The 20197-nt window shown below is 33.1% G+C and overlaps 1 protein-coding gene and 1 long non-coding RNA gene across 2 annotated transcripts in view; one reads left to right on the top strand and one right to left on the bottom strand.

Moving 5' to 3' along the window:
• Nucleotides 1–20197, bottom strand: part of LOC129798285 (uncharacterized) — a 32728-nt gene that overhangs the window by 5784 nt on the left and 6747 nt on the right. The gene's annotated exons all lie outside the window — the stretch shown is intronic.
• Nucleotides 397–16209, top strand: LOC129798281 (uncharacterized). The gene is made up of 4 exons (XM_055841341.1): nucleotides 397–893; nucleotides 15199–15336; nucleotides 15401–15626; nucleotides 15696–16209. The coding sequence occupies exons 1-4, from the start codon at nucleotides 788–790 to the stop codon at nucleotides 16108–16110; spliced, it is 885 nt and encodes a 294-aa protein (XP_055697316.1). The 5' UTR covers nucleotides 397–787; the 3' UTR covers nucleotides 16111–16209.

The raw sequence follows: 20197 nt of genomic DNA, 5'->3' as shown, positions 1-20197 counted from the left end.
AATCTATATTTGTCTTTATAAACTACGCCTTTTTGGGTTTATCTTGCAGAACTGGGTTATGTGAATAAAGCTACTTAATCTATGAAGTAAATTAATACGCAAAATCTGGATATTTGCGCTCTTCATTGTCTTTGATTATGAAAATTAAACAAGTTCGAACGCCTTATCGATCAGCTGAATTTCACACTTGGAAGAATTTTCGCATTTTTGCCATTTAAAACATGATTTAAATGAACTTTAAGAACTTTAAGACTTAGGGATTTTTTTTATAGTTTCTGTATAGCTTAAGAAAATGAAGTAATTGATGTTAAATTGGGTCAGAAATTGTAGGTAAATCACCTGTCGTTACGGTCAGTGATTTTTTTCCTCTTCTCTGTGCTTTCATTATCAGCAAACTTTGGGGCTGGGTGGCTAAGAGAGCAAGAGAGTGAGCATTTTGAGAGTTCCGTGGACAAAATTCTCAGTGTTGGCAATTTGTGATAATAAGAGCGCGAGACTCTTGAGAACTTTTGTCAGTGTTGAGTTGTTTGTTGTGCACGATAAGTTGATGGTGTTGATAGGGAGCTTTTGCTCAACAGTTTCATGACTTTTCACCCAAGTTTTGCAACAAAGCACAACAGGACGAGAAAGAGAAAGGACATTGGGAGATTAAGTGGTGGCTAAAAAGATGAGCCAAAGTGGATGAGGATCCTTCTGTGACAAGTGCATGAATTTGTTTTCTTTTGAGTTTTTATTCTCGTTTTTTTTCTTAATTTCTCGTGCTAAGTACGTGGACACGTTTTGAGACATGCTCTTGAGAAAAAGTGCCAAAAATGTGTGGAAAAGCTGCTGGAGTGTGTTTATTGTGTTTCCATTCTTGATCCAGACATTGGCTGCTCAATCCAACTACATAGGTAGATATCTAATATCTTCCGGATGGTTCAATTGCGCAAAATCAGCTCGATTGTACAATTGACATTCAATTAAATGATCATAATTGATCAATGACACGAATGATTGGGAACATTGTTACGGAAAAAACTTTATTAAAAATTGCTTCTTGTGATTGTGGATGAGAGAATATTTTCACACATTTAATGAAGCACTTTCCACTTGTCTGGCAGCTCTTAATGCTATTCAGCTTTTCACAATTATTAATAGAAAATAATGTGTGTGAAGTGGTAAGACAGAGTGAGAAAACTTCTCTGTTGACAACTTATCGCAACTTCACTTGATTACACTCACTGTGATAAAAATGATAAGAGCACAATTGAGGTGGAGCAGAACCGATAAGAAAATTGATTCCCACATTTTTCCATTCTCATGCCCCACGAGGGGTGGAAAAATCACAGAATCAAGCAGCACTTTACCTTTGAACATTTTAAAGATAAATTGATCTTTGTCATAATATTCCATTTAAACATCTCAGAGGCAAAATAAGGATCATTTAAGTCTTAACAAAGCAAAATTTTGATTGACTACACAAAGAAGATTATTTTTCTTATCCCTAAAGAATAAAAATTTTCAAAAAATTCGTTACGATGAAGCATAAGCTTCATGGAGGCTTTTCGAATTAATGATAAAGCTTTAAGGGGGTAGCCTAAATGATGAGGACAAAATTTAGCTGTTTTGCGTGATTTCTTGTTTCTTTTTAAAGCAAAAAAAAAACGACCAACCTTCTTAACATTTTTGGTAGATATTTATACATAGGGTAACTTAAGCTAATTCAAAAACTGCTCTAACTGGAATTTTTTGGCTACTCCAAATGGAAACGTCATTGTTTTCATGATAAATACAGTACTAAATTACTATATTTATATATTTTCTATACCACAGTCTCATTATTTAGTTAATTTTGCTCCAAATAAAGCGAAAATCAATTCATATTCACAAATTTTAATTTGTTAATTTCTCAGACAAATTAAAAGTGTTCGTTTTTACCATCGAATTTTTCATCGATCGACCATGATTTCCAATGAAAAACACAATGAGGTGACTGTTGTTTATTCGTTTTGTTTAACATTTATGTCATATTTCTGACTGATTTTAGTTAAATTAAGTGCTAATCTTTATTGTTAACGGTACGTGAAGTTTTCAAGTGAAATAATTACCTATTTCGTGAACAAAAAGGGTTTTTCTGAAGTGTCTGCAAATGCGTCAATAGGAAACCCCGGAAATATGATTTTTTTTGGAGAGATTTTCTTATTGTCTCTGATAGTAATGGAGAAAAGACCAGGAATAAGAACAAATCCTGCACTCAGGAGCAACTCAGCAAGATTTTGGAAGCCTTTAGTCGCGGTTTCACTTACACTGTTTGTCTCCAATTGGAAATTTTCCCTTGTCTCCATTTGGATTAATATGTTTCCAATAGAAGCTTTTTACGCTCGCGTATTTTTCTTGTATTTAAGAAGTTTTCAAATTATATCTAAAGAATTTTCACTAAACAGTAACATTCTAGAAGAGTCAAGGAGCAAATTTATGTAATTTTCTTCAGAAAAAATATGAACTTAATGTGTTGAATCTTTTGTCAAAGTTAAAGCGTCTGGAAATGGTTTTGAATTAGGACATTTACCCTACTTAAAAGGCTTAAATAATTTCTTTTAGAAAAAATTGCAGTATCACTGGAGCATCTCGTCAAAGAAATTCCTAAAAACAACAGGCAATGCGAAGTTTTAAATGCTTATCTGAAAAATATCTAGAAAATTCATTATTCACAGATTTATTTCATCGTTAAACTAGGAAAACAAGAAGAAAGTCGTGCAAACGTAACTTTTTTAAGTTTTAAAGAAATGTACATTTGGGCCAAACTTTAACTTAACGGGCCAGCCTGAATTAGAAAGCCAAAACTTGGCAGTTTTTCGCGATTTTTAAGGATAAAGAAAGGATCAAATTTCATGAAATTTTCGAAACACGAATAAAATTCCGATTTAGAAAAATTGTGAAATAGGAACATTTTTAAGGCTATTAAAAAAATGCAAATTTTGAGACGAAATAGTGACTTTGATATGAGATATTAAAAAAATATTTTTTTCAAATACAATTTTAATTCAATTAAAGACACTTTAATTTTGAAAAGAATAAGCCTTTACTCATTTTATTCGGGTCAGAAGTATTTTCTTAATCTTTCCCGCGAATTCCAAGAAATTGTAAAAATGAGAATTGGACAAAATTTCGGACATATCTTCGGAAATACTTTAAATTGGTTTCTGAGATTTTTATGGTATATTCTTAGATTGTCTATTTATCGATAAAGCAATAATAAAAAAAATACTTTTGACGCTGTAATTCAGAAACTATCCTCTTAAATGCAAGCATTGTATAATTTGAGGTGGAATTCATACAGAAGTGTTTAATTTAAATTGTGTGAATATTCAGGGACTTTTATAGAGTATTTGGTGCCATATGCAGTCATTTCTAATATATTTTGGAAATTATCTTAGCAGATTTTTCGAGTTCAAAAGATTAAAAGTCTCTTAAAGAGGGGAACTTATCATCCAGGGTCGGAGGAACGTCTGTTTGACAGGGAACCCCTATTTACACTTTTGTCAAAATGTTGAAAATTATTTAATGTATCTAGTAAAATATAAGAAATATAACGTTTTTCTGTAATATATCTTTTACTATAAACAGAAATTTTCAAATTTCATATCCCAAATGGTACAGAGTAAGGTGTCAATAGGTGTTGGCACGAGTCCTTAAAGTGTCAATAGACGTTCCTTTCACCCCAGTTAGGTCAAATAGAGACTTATTTGAAAGGTGTATTAATCCTAAACAAATTTGAAGAACGTTTGAACCGATCATGAATTTCAAATAAAATAAAACGGTTATTAGGTGATTTTTATTTATATCCAAAAATTAATTGTAGATCTTCTACATGATTTTTTGTAAATTCCCAAGCAATATAGGGTGAAAGGAACACCTATTGACACTTTAAGAACTCCTGTCAGGACCTATTAACACCCTACTCTGTACCATTTGGAATACGAAATTTAAACACAAATCCTTATAGAAAAATTTAGATTAATGAAAAAGCGCCATATTATACTTGTATTTTATTAGATTCATTAAATAAATTTCAACATTTTGATAAAAGTGTCAATAAGGGTTCCCTGTCGAAGAGGTGTTCATTCGACCCTTATGAATCTTTTCCACATTTTCTCCCCATTGTTAATCTTCTTAAAAGTGTTAGGAGGGACTCTGAATTTCTGAGATAAAAGGAGTTTAAAGAACTATGTGACCGGGAGGGATATCTGATGGCGGAGTTTGCTTACTTTTCACATCTTCTCAAATCAAATCAAAACGAGCTTTTTTCTAAAATTAAAAGAATTTGGATTTTCTCCAAACCAAGGATCAGAAACTCTGAAAAAATCAGAATTGCTTTAATTTGGGAAAAAGGATCTGTCTTTGACGAACACAGGAAGGTTTGAAAAAATATATATTTAATAGGGGGAGGTGGGGCTACATTGAGCTGTGGGCCTATTTTTCGCATATTTATAAAAGAAATTGGGTTTTAACATAATATAATTTGGATAGACAAAATAATTGTGGATCTAAATAAAATAATTGAAATGACTAAATAGCTTCATTTAGAAATAAGCGAAAAAGCCGTATAATAATTTAGCCCCACAACTCAAAGTAGCCCCACATTATTTGGTCAGTAATACTCAAAAAATTGATCATTTGATTTTAGCCAAAAAAAGAGAAACTCCATAAAAGTGGTCTAGGATATATTATTAACATTTAAGATTGTTGAAGATAAAATAAAAATTTCTTAATTTTTCCCTTTCCAAAACTAACATGAAATTAATTATTCTATGTATAATCATGACTATCGCAATGTAAGTTTGTTCGAAATAGATCTCCGAAAGAAAATTTAAAAATATATATATATATATACTGTTTTGGTAGTTTCCGTAACACACGTAACCCCTTAAGAGAAATATGATGTAAAGAAGCCATTTATAAAGCTGCTGATAAAAATAGAGAGATTTATTATCTTGTTTAGTTGCACTTAAAATCATTCAAAAAGATTACATTTATCTTATATAAATTTGAAAAATTATAAATTATAGCATTTGAAGATCGAAAAATAACATATTATTTACCAGATAAGAAAAGTTCTTGTTCAAGAAATCTCTCAAAAATAATTATATGAATGTTTCAGTAAGTGTTTAAAGTGTTTTATGGCCTCTACATTCTAGAGAAATTTATGTCCATATTGAAGAAAATTCCCTACGCTTGTGTAGGAAAAACTCTAAAATATGGACATATTTTTCTCTAGTGTGTAGAGCCCTATCAGGGATCAAAAAGTTAAAATTACAGCTTCACATTTTTTGCTTTGAAAACGTTCAAGAGAAAAATAGAGAATATTTATTAATACTTCTGTTGAATTTCCAATTTTATAAATTTGTATTTTTAGAAAAATACAGTGAGCGAAATTCAAATACGGACGAACCTATAACTGGGTGCAGACCAGCTAAAATATCAAATTTTTGGGTGACTTGAGCAAAATTAAAATAGAGACGATGCCGGTTTTTTTTTTAAATAAATGTGAAAAAAATGTGATCAATGAGAATGATTTTAATGAACTTGATTCCTTATTCTTTATGGCTGAAATAAGGCTTTTAACCATGCTTAAAACCGATTAATAAAGAGTTTTTAACACAATCCGCTGCCATGCGTAAATGATATCATTCTTAAGTTTCTTTTCGATCTACTATGTATAATTATTACAGGCATTTTATTGGTGCTTTTAAGGTAGGGGAAAGAGGGGCTACTGTGAGCTGGAGTTACATTGAAAAAAACTATTTTTCGCGTATTTTTGGCAGCTGGACTTTAACGTAATGTAATTTACATAGACAACACATTAAGGATCTGAACTAAATTACAATAGGACTAGGACTAGGTCCTACTTCCTTTAGAAATATACGAAAATAGCCCCAGCTCCCCATAGTTCTTTTTGGTGCACCTATACAATATGGGAACAAATCCAAAAATAGAATTTTCAATAGCGAAATGCATGCAAAATAATTCGAAAAAAATTACTTCATTCAGGAATAAATTTTCTTCAGTTACGTTAATGCTGTCTCCATTCTTTGTAACCAAATAATTTGTCGACATGATAATTTGATAAAGAATTATATCTTAATTTTCAATACATTATAAACAATCTACTCCTTGGTTTCGAGAAAAGCTTGCAAATATTCTGTTAATTGTCCGCCCTTAAGATATTTTTGGAAATCAGTTGATTAACTTCTTTTTTGATCATTCTGAATTTTCGTCACAAATGTGGGTGGGAAAACCCCAAGAAATCCCCTCATCTGTGATTCACATTACAATATCCCATAATAATGCTTCAAAAATTTGTCCTAAAAAGATTTCAAAACAATTTTATTGGCGCAATAGTGTGTCTACCTCAATTACTGGCAATCCCATAATTAATTGCCACACAATATTTACTCAAAATTGACATACAGTGGAGATAGAAGGAATATTATCTTGCTTTTTGGGATGATAGTGGCTTTTATCACAATTCCAAAGACATGAGAATAGCAATTGTGAGTAATTTCTTGGGCAAAAGTGGGCACCTGTTTGTTGACAAACTAAGTCATGAAGGTTCAGAGCGCGTGGAAAAAAAATTATCAATTTTCCGACAAAAACAGGAAAGCTTTCTGGATGGAAAATCTCTCAATGCTACGAGGGAGCTTACAGAATTGTGAAGATCATGGTGGAAAATTTACCCGCACGAGAGAAAAAAATGCTTACAGTCGAAGAGATTAAAAATTAGAGTTTCATTGATTAGATTCGGGGTAAATTTATTAACCCATTTCCCAAAAAACCATTGTCTGCAGGCAGTTATTAATTTACGGGGTCCGGTGTTGTGATGTGATGATAAGTTCTATGCCAGAATCTAATCATTTGATGATTTGCAAGTTAATAATAATCCGGATAAAGAGGGAATTAGTTACAATTAGCACATTTTTTTGGATTGGACTTTAAAATAGAAAGTCTTCTTGCTTTCATAATTTAATTTGGACATCAATTTAGAGATTTATGGCTCCGGCACACCTTTTAGATCAGGAAAATTTGAGGAGCTCAGAGCAAAAAAACGCTATTTTAATAGGGAAATGCATACGACTTAGAGTTTTTTTGCTCCGAGCGCCTCATTTCATGAAGTTGAAATTCGAATCCCTTTCTTTCTCACATGATTTGCATATGTCTATCTCATTCTCTCACACTCTTCTTCTTCTTTTAAATATCACAGCAAATTCAATTTAGCTCAATCGAATTTGGTACGAGAAAGAATGAGATAGTCATATGCAAATCGTGTGAGAAAGACATGGTTTCGAATTTCGACTTCATGAAATTTTATTGATCTAAAAGGTGTACCAGAGCCATTAAAAATAAAAAAAACAAATTAGATAGAATTTTTAGACCGAGGTAAATTAAGTAAAAGATATTATTTCGTAATTACTTAATAAATTTATTTTTAATTTAAAAAGAAGTAATAAACTGCTTAAACAGCTTTATGCTTTAAATGTCTAACTTTTTTTTTAAATATTAATTCTGATTATCTTAAATGTTCTTAAATTTTGCGAAATGTACAATCATGAGATTTCATTACAACAATTTTATTGCCGAATCTTTTATTTGATAAAGGTCTAACCAATCCCAAATGTTGTCAAATATTGCATAAACTTTAAGGCTATGTTAAATTAAAGAAAAATCGCTGATTAGGATCTAATATCTAAATAATCTAAATATTAAAAAATTGCAAGATTTAGTATGAAAAAAAACAATTTAAGACCGTAATCAAGATTAAAGGGACAGATAATCCTAACCGGCTTATGTAGGTGAGATTCTTAACGTGAGCTAACTCGGAGTGCATGCAAATTCGATTTAGAGCTGAAGTTGGGAGACGCCATTCAGTTATCTTGAATCAAATTCGTGAAATTATACAAATTTTGTATTTAAACCAAAATATCAAGGATTTGGATGAACTGACAGAAAAGTGTTATATGGGTGAAATGTAGACCAGAATGTTCTCTATAATTTTTCCATAGAACATGATCTCATCGATTACTCAGAAGCCAAGATAATCGAGGTTTTTTGTTTCTTAACTCGTTTTTTCATCCAGAGTGCCCCAAGTAGTCATTTGTTGAACTTCAACTATATCAAAGAATTGTTGTATTCTGTGGGACTTCCCATTTAAAACCATATTTTAAGTGTCTTGGTGGAGTAGAGGCAGTCAAATTGGCATCTGAGTGATTTCAAAGCGTTATTATGGGAAAAATCAATTTTTTCACACTTAAACGGCAAAATCGGAGTGATAGCGTAGTCTGAGTGGAAAATGATGTATGGACGAAATGTAGAGACAAATGTCCTCTACAATTATGTCGAAGTAATCATCAAAATCGGTTCAGCGACAGTCGAGATAATTGAGGTTATGTGATATTGAAATTCGTTTTTTGACTGTGGCGCCCCTGGTGTTGGTCCCACGAAGTTCAAATATTCTAGAAAGTTGTAGCATTTGGTGAGATCTTTCGTTTAAGCCCTCATTCATTAAAATCGGTCACATAGAACCGGAGATATGATTTTTTGAATTTTGTGAACTTTGACCTCTCATATCTCCGGTTCTATTGAAACCACAGCGCACATTTGCACCATTTTGGAAACGTCCTAGACTGGACTACAACATACTAAAATTTCATTAACTTGCACAATGCCGCTTTTGAGAAAAGTGACTTTGAATTTCGATGAATTTTGACGCTATCACAGCGCCACCTGTAGTGACTTTTTGAACTTCCATCTGAAAGTGCTCATCGAGACGAAACCAAAAAGGTAAAATTTATGTCGATATGTTAATTAGAACCGGAGATAGAGGCCGGTCAATGTTCGAACTTTGACCCCTTATAGCTCGGGTCAGGGGTTATGGATCGACTTAAGGTTTTTTTTGTTTGATAGGTATAATCAACGGCTACAACATACTAAAATTTCAGCCCGATTGCATAAGGAATTTTTGAGTTATTTAACTTTTAAGATTTAAAAATTTTCTTTTTAATAATAGCGCCCCTAGCGGTGGTTTTATGAACTTGCGATGTTAGAAGAGAAAGTGGCATTTCACGAGAGCTTTCTAAAAAGCCCTCATTTTTTAAATTCTGACAATTAGAACCGGAGTTATGGCCATTTTAAGAAAATTTTTTTGGACCCTTATAGCTCGGGTCAGGGGGGTCGGGGGACCTTAAGTTTGGTATTGATGGAAAGCTCTAAGGCCCAGCTATAACATACTAAAATTTGAGCCCGCTCGATGCCATAGGGCCGGAGCTATTGAGAAAACAAAAAAAGGGGTGTCTTCAAAATGGCAGAAGGAGGGGTGGGGGGTGGGGGGTCAATGCACCAAGTTGCAATTTTCATACGATATTTAACCTTTGCCGAAAACCGCAAGTCGATATCTTTTTTAGTTTAGGAGCTATTAAGCTCCAAAGAGCGGCCGGACGGCCGGCCGGCCGGCCGGGAACGTAACTTAGCCCCCCATATATTCGTGATCAGGAAGTGGCGAAACACATTTTGGCCAAGTTTGAGCGCGATCGGAGGACATGAAATTTTGTTAGGATTATAGTAGGTGAGATTGTTAAGAATCTCACCTAATACTTAATTTAAAACCATAAAAATATTTTAGTTACTGTGCATTATTTGATTGAAAATAGTTTTGAATTAAAACTTTTTAGGGACGACTGCAATATTGGTGCCCCATAAGATAAGATAAGATTTTGCCAGGGGTCAGTTCTCCATTTCGGATATTCCGATGCATCCAGGCCACCAATTGGGCCCCTTATGCTTCCCCACTCCTATTCTATCTTATCCCCCGATACGGGTAGTCGCTCTATATCGCAGCTCTGTGTGGACAATCAGTGCCGTTACTATATCACAGCATCCCTTCTCGGTGTGTGTTTGGGATCAGTGACAGCGAATATTTGTATCGATTGAAGTACTACTTTCACATCGAAACTCGTTTTCGTACCAGCCTCTATTGTTTTTAGGCGGTTCACTTTTTTTGCCAATATGCACCATTGACATTACTATTCATTCATTCACTGGACGAATTCGAAGCCGATATGGCATGAGAAATCTTTTTTCTGCTGCCGCTCAGCCACGAACCCACGACCTCGCAGTCACAGAGCCACTGCTCTATCCACTGACCCACTCGAGGCGCTTGGTGCCCCATAGAAGAAATGATTTTTTTTTTCTGAATATCTGAAGCCATTTTTTTTTTCAAAGTTTGTGGATAATCACAAAGTGTAAGGTTGTAAGAATCTAGGATATTTTTTGTAAATCTAGCTTTTACTATATAGTAAATATTTAAACTCAAATCTGAGAAATTTTCAAATTATCACATTGCTGAATGAATTTTAATATTATTATTTTCTTTTTATATTTTGTGAACTAAAAAAATATATTAAAACTTGAAAATCTTAGAAAAATTAACCCTCTATGAGATAAGATCGTCTCAAGACGGTTATCACAAAAATCACATTTACTGCGATTACAAAGTTTCTATATTCATTTAATATTGTCTTTTGTCCACTTAGTTCTAATGGTTCCAATCTTACTGACATTTCTTCTGAAAGTGAATATGACTAAATGCAATAAATTTAAATTCAGTAAAAATGTGTTTTCGATGCATGTCTTGGCAAATAGTAACTGTTAGAGAGATATGATTTCAGGATAAATTTCAAACTCGTAAACTATTTTTATTAATACTTAGTAAATGCCGACGAGCAGTTCGATAATATGAAAATCAATAAATAGTACCAGGGGTATGAAGCAGTTTAGAACAAGACGATATGACTCCAAGGCTTTCGACTCGCATTCCAAACCTTCCTCATACGTCAAAATCAAGATTTTCTGGCTTAGTTAGGAAGTCTATATATTTTTAATAATTAATTTTTATTACATAATTATACAAAAGTTTCGGACTATAGGTTTAGTTCAGTTCTCGAGAATCTTCAAATTTCAAAAATTCCAAATAACAAGTAATTTGAGTGTTTTTTTTTTATTTTAACAGGTCATTTGTTTTAATGTTCAAAATGTTCTAAAGAAACTTGCCTAATGAAAACTTAAAAAAACAGAGGCATACGGGAAAGCCTAAAGGTGTCTACACATTGGAGCTGATTTCATCAAGAATTATTTCAAGAATTTTTTAAAGAAAAATTCATATTTTTGAAGGAATTTTTGAAGAAAAATGCTTCCACATTGGGTTTTTTATTTTCCATCAAAAATTTTTTTGACAGATTGCCATCATTTCCAAGTCTCTACCTCTTCTGACTGTTTTTCACGAAAATTTGTTGTTTCACTACTGGAAAAAGTGAAAAAAGCGTTTGGTGAAGTTCCTTGGGATAGTATTTAGTGAATTTGTGAAGAAAATCTTCTAAATATGCAAGGGAATAGTGTTTTTCTGGAGATTTCGTTCCTGGTGGAATCCAACCCAGCCTTTGAAGGAACATTTCCTGTGATTTTCCTCCAGAAATTGCCGGAAGTTAATCCATCTGTGTATTCTTGAGGTGTTCCACAGTACAGTGGCCTCGTACTCCATGGATTGCAAGATGGATGGAAAGGAGAAAATTTACGGGCACTTTGGAATCTCTGCCTTGGTTACCAATCAAAACAAGAGCTAACCAGAGCCACCGAGGAGATCTCAATGCAAACGAGAGCTGTCCGGAGCTACCAGAAGCCATCACTTGAACCCCCAGAAGAACATCAGAATGATCTTTTATATCATTCACTTTCTCAACCACTAGGAACTCTGTGGGATTGCTTCCTTTCGAGAACATCAGAACTGGATAGCCACATGCCTTCAATTCCTCATGTCAATGGAACATGGAACCCAGTAAATAAATCAGTAGTGGAATTATTTTGGAACATCCATGGAATTTTCACAGGAATATTCTTCTATTATATTAATTTTAAAAAAAACTACATTTTTTACATAATAGAGATCCTTTATGTAATTTTTTTTTATTTATTAAGGGGTCCATCTGGAAGATGTTTGCCCCGCCTTTATGTAATTTCTAATGATTATTTATTAAAAATTCCTACTTTTAATAACATAATGAAATGTAAAGTACTAGATTCAAAACTCGATTTTTTTGGGAGTCTTAAAGTGTAATTTTTGGAAAATACTCTTAAGATCTCATAAAAAAATCCTCCTGATATTGATAAAATCCTTTCCACAAGCGTTAAAAACTTGAATGAAACTTTTTACTGATCAAAAAAGACAATAAATTTCAAAGGCTGTCTCTTATTTGAATTTTAATGCGAAATTAAAATTGAAATAAATTTTATTTAATTTTTGGGAAACTGCTCTTAACATATTATACTAGATTTTTTTTTAGTTCATTTATTTTAAACCGCTTGTATTATATTATAATATCCCCACATCAGATATATTTTCCACTACTAAAAATAAGCAAACCTAAATATTTAAAAATCCACGTAATCTTCTAAATTAAAAGTCCTTTATTGCATTATGTTATTAAAAGTAGGAATTTTTTATAAATAATCATTAGAAATTACATAAAGGCGGGGCAATCATCTTCCAGATGGACCCCTTAATAAATAAAAAAAAATTACATAAAGGATCTCTATTATGTAAAAAATGTAGTTTTTTTTAAAATTAATATAATAGAAGAATATTCCTGTGAAAATTCCATGGATGTTCCAAAATAATTCCACTACTGATTTATTTACTGGGTTCCATGTTCCATTGACATGAGGAATTGAAGGCATGTGGCTATCCAGTTCTGATGTTCTCGAAAGGAAGCAATCCCACAGAGTTCCTAGTGGTTGAGAAAGTGAATGATATAAAAGATCATTCTGATGTTCTTCTGGGGGTTCAAGTGATGGCTTCTGGTAGCTCCGGACAGCTCTCGTTTGCATTGAGATCTCCTCGGTGGCTCTGGTTAGCTCTTGTTTTGATTGGTAACCAAGGCAGAGATTCCAAAGTGCCCGTAAATTTTCTCCTTTCCATCCATCTTGCAATCCATGGAGTACGAGGCCACTGTACTGTGGAACACCTCAAGAATACACAGATGGATTAACTTCCGGCAATTTCTGGAGGAAAATCACAGGAAATGTTCCTTCAAGGCTGGGTTGGATTCCACCAGGAACGACATCTCCAGAAAAACACTATTCCCTTGCATATTTAGAAGATTTTCTTCACAAATTCACTAAATACTATCCCAAGGAACTTCACCAAACGCTTTTCTCACTTTTTCCAGCAGAAAATAACAAATTTTCGTGAAAAACAATCTTGAATCGTGATGGTTTCCTTCAAGAATTCTGTCAAGAATGACTTTGATGAATTTTATTCCAATGTGTAGCCGATAATTTCTTTCAAAAATTCTTGATGGAAATTTCCTTCAATTGGATATGATTTTTGAAGAAATTTGTCTACACATTAGACAAATTTTCTTCAAGAATCCATCTTTTTGTCAAAAATTCTCACCAATGTGTAGGCAATTTTCTTGAAGAACACTTCTTGAAGCTCATTTTTGATAGAAATTTCTTATAATGTGTAGACACCTTTGGTCTGAAACGCGTATAACAAAATAATGAAAAAATTCTACCGTTCAAGTATGAGTTTAACTCATTAGCTAACAGGAAATGTTTAGTTTTTTTGACGTTCGATGAATAAACTCCGAGAAATCTTACCCACCGAAAAGTATTTTTTTTTTATTTTCTTCAAAACCCATCTCCGAAAATCAGGCTCCAACGGATGAATTTTTTAAATTTTGAAATGCATATTTCAGAAAATGTAGTGAAAAATTATAAGTGAAAATATAGGTGCGTGTAATATGCAATCTGAAACGAATAATTTTAATATTTATTAAATTCAAACATTTTTCTCCTCAATTATGCTGCGTTACGGCTGCTACCGACTTATCATTTTCGAAACTTTATTATGAAAACTTCAAAAAACCGTTTGTATAGAAGAAAGTGATCAGCTTTTAAACATGCCAACTGTAGAATACATTTTTTCAGATTTCTCAGAAAATATTTTAAAATATCCAGCGTTATTTATTGATAAGAAATAAAACCCCTATACCTGTAATAATTAATAAAAAGAAATGCTTTTTTGGATACTGAATTTTTGAATAGAGGTCATACCGATTAACCTCACGTAAGTAAAAATATTTTTATTGATTTACGTTACTGAAATCGTATTTTCGAGCCAAATTAAGAATATAAAATCTTTCGTTTTTTTTTCAAAGTTAAAGCGAATGATAAGACCCGAAACATATGCCATATGTGTACGCTAAAAAAGAAGATAAGTTCAGTGCTTAACTAACAAACTGCCACAAATTATTTTCAAATTAAAAAAAAAACAATTTATCCTAGAATTTTTCTCTGTATTTTTTTTTACATTCAATAGTAAATCTAAAAAAAAATCGCTGAAGATTAGTTAACTTTAAAAAAATGTTTGTCCTAGTTTATTATGAAAATTTTATATCTTAGAACAGTCATTATTCCAGCATAAAACTATACGAACTACTTCCATTTTTTATTTAAGGTCACGGGGTGATTGTGTATAGTTTTTAGTATTTTAGTACAGATTGAACTGTGTACTTACACCTCTTAATTAATGTGTAAATATTAGTGAAAAACAAGCTTAATGATGAATTAGTTCTGCATAGTTTCATTTTCATTTTATATTTTTTGTATTGTTTTTTTTAATCGTTTTTCGTAAAGTAATTATTCGACTTGAGATTAAGTATGACCTAGCCTCAAAAGAAAATTTTCAAATATTTATACTCACTAATATTTGTACTCACGTACAGTCCATTAGTAGTCCACTAATCCGAATTTAAGAAAACAATGCAAAATGCGTAGAAATACTTTAAGAAGTTTAAATTTGATTTATTTAATATATAAGGAATTTTAAAATATCATTTATCTTCATGCCTAAACTTAGAATGATACTGAATATCTTCTAATAATATGGTGAATGCAAATAGATTGCATAATTCTTCTTAAAAATTGAAGAAATAAGCCTTATCAAAGTCTCTGATCCAAAATAACTTGTATAAGCTTTACGCGACGTTTTTTTCTTATGATAAAGAGGTTCACGTGAGAACCAACCATAAAGATCACAATCATTGAAAATTTATTACTCCTATCAGAATTTTTCATTGAATAATTTGAAATCTGTATATCTTTCAGGGGTTCTGGGGATTTCCTGCTCTGAAGATAATCCGTGCCGAAACAGTCAGATCTGCAATAATGGGATCTGTGAATGCGATGAATTCTCCATCCCTCAGGAATATGCTCCTGGGAAGGAATTTTGCAAGAGATGTCCAAGTAAGTTTAGAAATTTTTATATTCTAAAAATTGTCAAGATTTTACGATCTCTGGACAATTTCAGTGGAAGGACAGCCATGCTTAGAGAATTGCTGCTTCGGGGAGGATATATTCTGTGTCCAAAATATCTGCACCAGATGCAAACAGAAGGAGAATGGGGGGCTCCTATGTCCCCATGGTGGTCACATTATCTTTGCCACAGCGTCTCAAATCGCCCTGTCAGCTGCTCTGATAATCGGTATCGCAGCCTTGGCCACCCTGCTCTTCCGGATGTGTTCTAAGCGATCACTGTAAGTCCCCTGAAAGCCCCCTGACTAATGCCACCACTAAAGAGATAACCCCTGCTTTTGCTTCTCCAGATCAGACAGACCGAGAAATCAAGGACTTTTGAGTGACGAAAGAGGAAGATTGTCCGCAGAACGTGCTTCCCTGTCGTCCATCCAAATCAGAATCCTTCAACGTTTGCGGGATCGACCGCCACGCTATGAGACTCGTCATAATTTCAACTTCCGCTCTCAATCCGTGGAAGCCGGCATTGCACCGCCTTCCTATGATTCCGCCGCGGCGACCTCAACAGACTCCGATCTTCCGCCACCCTATACGATCGCCGTGGGGTCACCTGCCTTTGAAAATGCCGGTTTCACGTCAGAAACCGAACCAGACAGTCGGCCAAGGGAGGCCGAGGAGCCTGAAAGTAGGACTCAGAGTGAAAACTGCTCAGAAACGAGCAAATCCCCAAAATATCTGGACGATGATAAAGCAATACATATGTGATTTTTGTCCCTCTATTCCACCCACGCCCCCTCTCGTTATACCCTAATTGTAAGTTTTTAATACCAAATGAAAAGATAGATTTTTATTTAAAAAAAACTGTGTTTGTCTAAGAAGGGTCGCTTTTGAAAAATTGGAGGATTTTTTGTTACACTCAGGGAGAAGATACTTAGTCTAAAAATGGTTTGCAAGGTAAAATGATCTTTAGACTAGAGGTTTAGGGTCTGGATCTAGACAGGACCTGTGGACTAGCCTATATAGGGATATGTTATGTACAGTTCATAACATCCAATCAATATGTTATCCATCCAATCCATGATCTAATCCATCAATACAGTTCATACAGTTCCGACAGTTCTCCTTATTCCTTTCAGTGAAAAAATGTGGCACCCATGTATCGCGCTTTCAAATACATCCTAGCTTTTCTAAATAGCGAAATAGATCGAATTATTGTTTTCAAAAATCTTGATAATCTCTTCTATTGGATAATTTTTTTCCACTCGAATACTCCCAATATTGCCATCAGTGTTAGAGAACGTCTAAAATAAAGTTGATCTTTTCAATAATAAATCCTTAAATTGAAATTTTCTAAGCCATTCTTCAATCATTTAAACGCGAGCTAAATAAACTCCCAAATTGCTTTTTTAGTGGAAGTTCATCAATTAGACCTTTCCAAAATTCGACTAACATTAAATACTACAAAGGCACGTTTTCGTTCTTTATGTATTTTGTAATAATCCTTCAAAGGACGTTTCGACTTATTAGAAGGATATACTTAGCATTAGAGGAATGTAAGACAATATTATAATCTTACCAGTAAAAGCAAAAAAGTAACATAAATGCTCGAGGAAACCTACGGGATACGCATTAAGTAACGATATTCGCGAAAAAGTCCCATGAACTTATGCAATCATCCAATATAAATTACATACGATAAATTAGAAAAAAAAATCAAATTGATTCAAACTCAACTGCAAGAGCTAAATCATTTTTTTCCGAACAACTACATGAATTTGAAACTCCTGTAAAAATTAAGGAAAATTATATTGTAATGAAGAAGACACATTTTTCATAAATCAAAAAATTTGTGAATAAATTCATAACCTTCAACTGAATATTTCTTAGGAGAAATTACAACACAAATTAATCTATAATAAATTTTAGCATTATTTACTCCGTTTTATTTTCATAGGCGAACTTGTAAAATGTTAACAAACTTTTTCGGCCACTCGAATTTAACATCTGAGCTAAAAGTAACGTATATTTAGTCTGCAAAATTCGGAATTAGGCTGAGAAGATTTTATTTTTGGGCACTCCCACTTCCAAAGACTTCCAAGCACTTCTTTTTCAGCTGTACACCACTTCCGACCCTAATATCTCCCCCTTGTGCAATTCCAAAATCGATTTCAGAGTAGTAAATTGCCCAAATCTATTCTAAATTTATCTGGCAAGAATAATCCACTTCGATTTTGTTCATTATTTTTATTAAAATACTTTTTTTTCACTATTATCTTCCTAAGAATGCATGATTTATGTTAGAAAATTGCATATAATGGTCTTTCTAAAGCTTTATTATAGAAGTATATTGGGTAAAAATTATCCAATTTTTTGGGATTTTAAGATAAAATGACCGAGATCTACAAGATGGTAGGGGAGACAGGGGTAGAATTAGCCAGCAAATGAAGCTTTTTTTTCGCGCATGATTTGTGAAAAAATGATAAAGTTTGTCTAATGTTTTTATGTTTCATAAGTAGCATTAAGATATTGGCTGTATAAAACCGTATAGTTCAGAGCTCTCAAATCCTTGGCTTTTTCTAGAGAGGATAATGAAAAAAGTATGACACATTGGCTACACCTGCCCCGGCCTGGGTAGATTTAGCCACTTTCGGGGTGCTATTTGCCACCAGTTTTCCAGACGAAATTTTAAAACTGGGAATACTAAGTGTTATTTCACTTGATCCACTGAAGCCCACTGATACTAAATATGTAACTTAAACCTAATGAAAAAGACTTTAGCCGACTTTTTTATGACATTTTTGTAATTGCGGCAAAATTGATGAAAATATCCTGAAAAAATCTATCTCACAAATTTTTCATCCGAATGGCAATATTGCTTGGAATATCAATAGTACTCTTTCATCTAACAATTATCCATGTATTAGTGAAAAATCATTGATAGTTTTATCCGGCCACGGAAGAGTGTCTACAACTGCCCCGAGGGCTGTTTTAGTGTTTTTCATCTTATATAAAAAATTGGATAATTATTATCAAAGTGAAAAATATTTTTTAATTAGGTTTATTAAACCAGAAACGAGGTAAAACTATGAAATCTTGACTACAAACTCAGAAAACCAAATGCTGGTCCAAAAACTGAAACATCAAAACTGCAGTTTTATACCCATTTTATAAAAATGCTTCTAAATTCTAGGATAACAGGATCAGACTTATAAATATTTCTCGGAATATGGGGATGTGTTCTTACTTTCATTAAAAAATACTTTGCTCAAGGTACATTTTAAGGGAACCGAGAAAAATCCACTGTCTACTTCTGCCCCTGGCTAATTGTACCCCGGTCTCCCCTATAGTAGCCGTCTTGATTTGACATTTCTGTCCGCCAATTTGAATAACTGCCAAAACAAAAATCTCATCCGATTGAGCTTAAATTTTAGTATATTCTTGCTGAGGTCAAGGCCTTTTCAGAACATGTATAAAATACGACGTCGGTCAAGCGTTTATTCGGATACTAGGGCTCCAATTTCAAAATTTTAACATTTTCATGAATAAAGAACTACGGGGATTATTTTTTTATCGAAGGGCATGACATTTCCTATGTTTCCCATATGTTTCTAGTGAGCCGAAAAAACTTTTGAGTTTATTAGCTATTTTCTGTCATTGTAGAATGAATTAGCAAAAAATACTAATACAAAATGAAAGCCAACTTAATAACGAAGAGGCAACCGAAAACTCCAAATTGGCAATCTACGTAGTTTTGAAGATATCTCGTGAAATGTGGACGAAAACAGGAAAAAATTAACACTAAAACTGGTCGCATTTTTCAGAGGTTATGTCACCACCCTGATCGAAATCATCAGAAAAAAGACAGTGCTTACCTTAGACGATGAGATCTAACAAACAAACAAAAAGAAAAGTATTGCTTTTGTTTATAACAGCATATTAATTGAGGATTTGAAAACCTGTTTTTGCAAAGATAAAGAATTAAAAAAAAATTAAAAATTAAATGCACTTTTCATTTACTTTTTTAATTATGTAAGAGTAAATAAATATATAAAATAAAAGCCTCAACCATTTTTAATGGTTACTAAGGCATTTCGTTTAGGTTTCAAAATTCAATATTAGAAAATAAAGATCGTGAAAATATAAATGTTTCAAAATTTTAAACTTTGAGCCCCTGTATTAATGCAATTGTTCGACCTAAATCGGAACAAAGATACGTTTTGAAAAGGTGTTTACATAAGCTATAACATACTAAAATTTCAGCCCAACAGGATGAGATTTTTGTTTCGACAGTTATTCAAAATGGCGGACAGAAACGTCAAATCAAGATGGCGACCACGTCATCTTGTAGATCTCGTGCATCTTACCTTAGATGTGAAGATCTTCATTGTCGTTTATTATCAGAAATTGTTGATTTTTTGGTATTTCTTAAAAAAAGATGCAAAGTCATCCGGACCTTATCCCAAGTGCAAGCCTTTTTTCTTGATTTTTTTTTAACATAGTAAAACTTTATAAAATTAATGCTAGTGGCACAAAATCCATTCATTAACAACTGAATACAAATAATTTTACCCATTAACCCCCCTCCCTTCAATTTAACTATCCACTTTTAAAGGGAAAAGTTGAAAAACAGCGAAAAAAAGTGCAAAGTCACCCGCAACGACGGTACTTGTTCCAAATTTACGATATAAGAAATTCTCAATTTGCCATATGACAATGTGATAGGGTTACAGTATTTCCCTACTGGTTTTCCTAGAGAGAGTTAGACGAGAGGCACGAGGGGCTAATGCCCTAGACACACTTACGACTTAAGCCAAGAGACGACTTAGTGGAAAATGATGGAAATGTAGTTTGA

Source organism: Phlebotomus papatasi, chromosome 1, assembly GCF_024763615.1.
Source record: "Phlebotomus papatasi isolate M1 chromosome 1, Ppap_2.1, whole genome shotgun sequence".
Classification (NCBI taxonomy): domain Eukaryota; kingdom Metazoa; phylum Arthropoda; class Insecta; order Diptera; family Psychodidae; genus Phlebotomus; species Phlebotomus papatasi.
Note: the sequence above shows the minus strand (reverse complement) of the source record. Positions and strands in the feature narration are given on the sequence as shown.

Excerpts from the sequence above, each read along its gene's own strand:
- LOC129798281 (XM_055841341.1), top strand. The coding sequence starts at position 788 with ATGCTCTTGAGAAAAAGTGCCAAAAATGTGTGGAAAAGCTGCTGGAGT. Across the intron at positions 894-15,198 it reads TGCTCAATCCAACTACATAG|GGGTTCTGGGGATTTCCTGC; the intron begins GTAGATATCTAA and ends TATATCTTTCAG. Across the intron at positions 15,627-15,695 it reads ATGTGTTCTAAGCGATCACT|ATCAGACAGACCGAGAAATC; the intron begins GTAAGTCCCCTG and ends TTGCTTCTCCAG.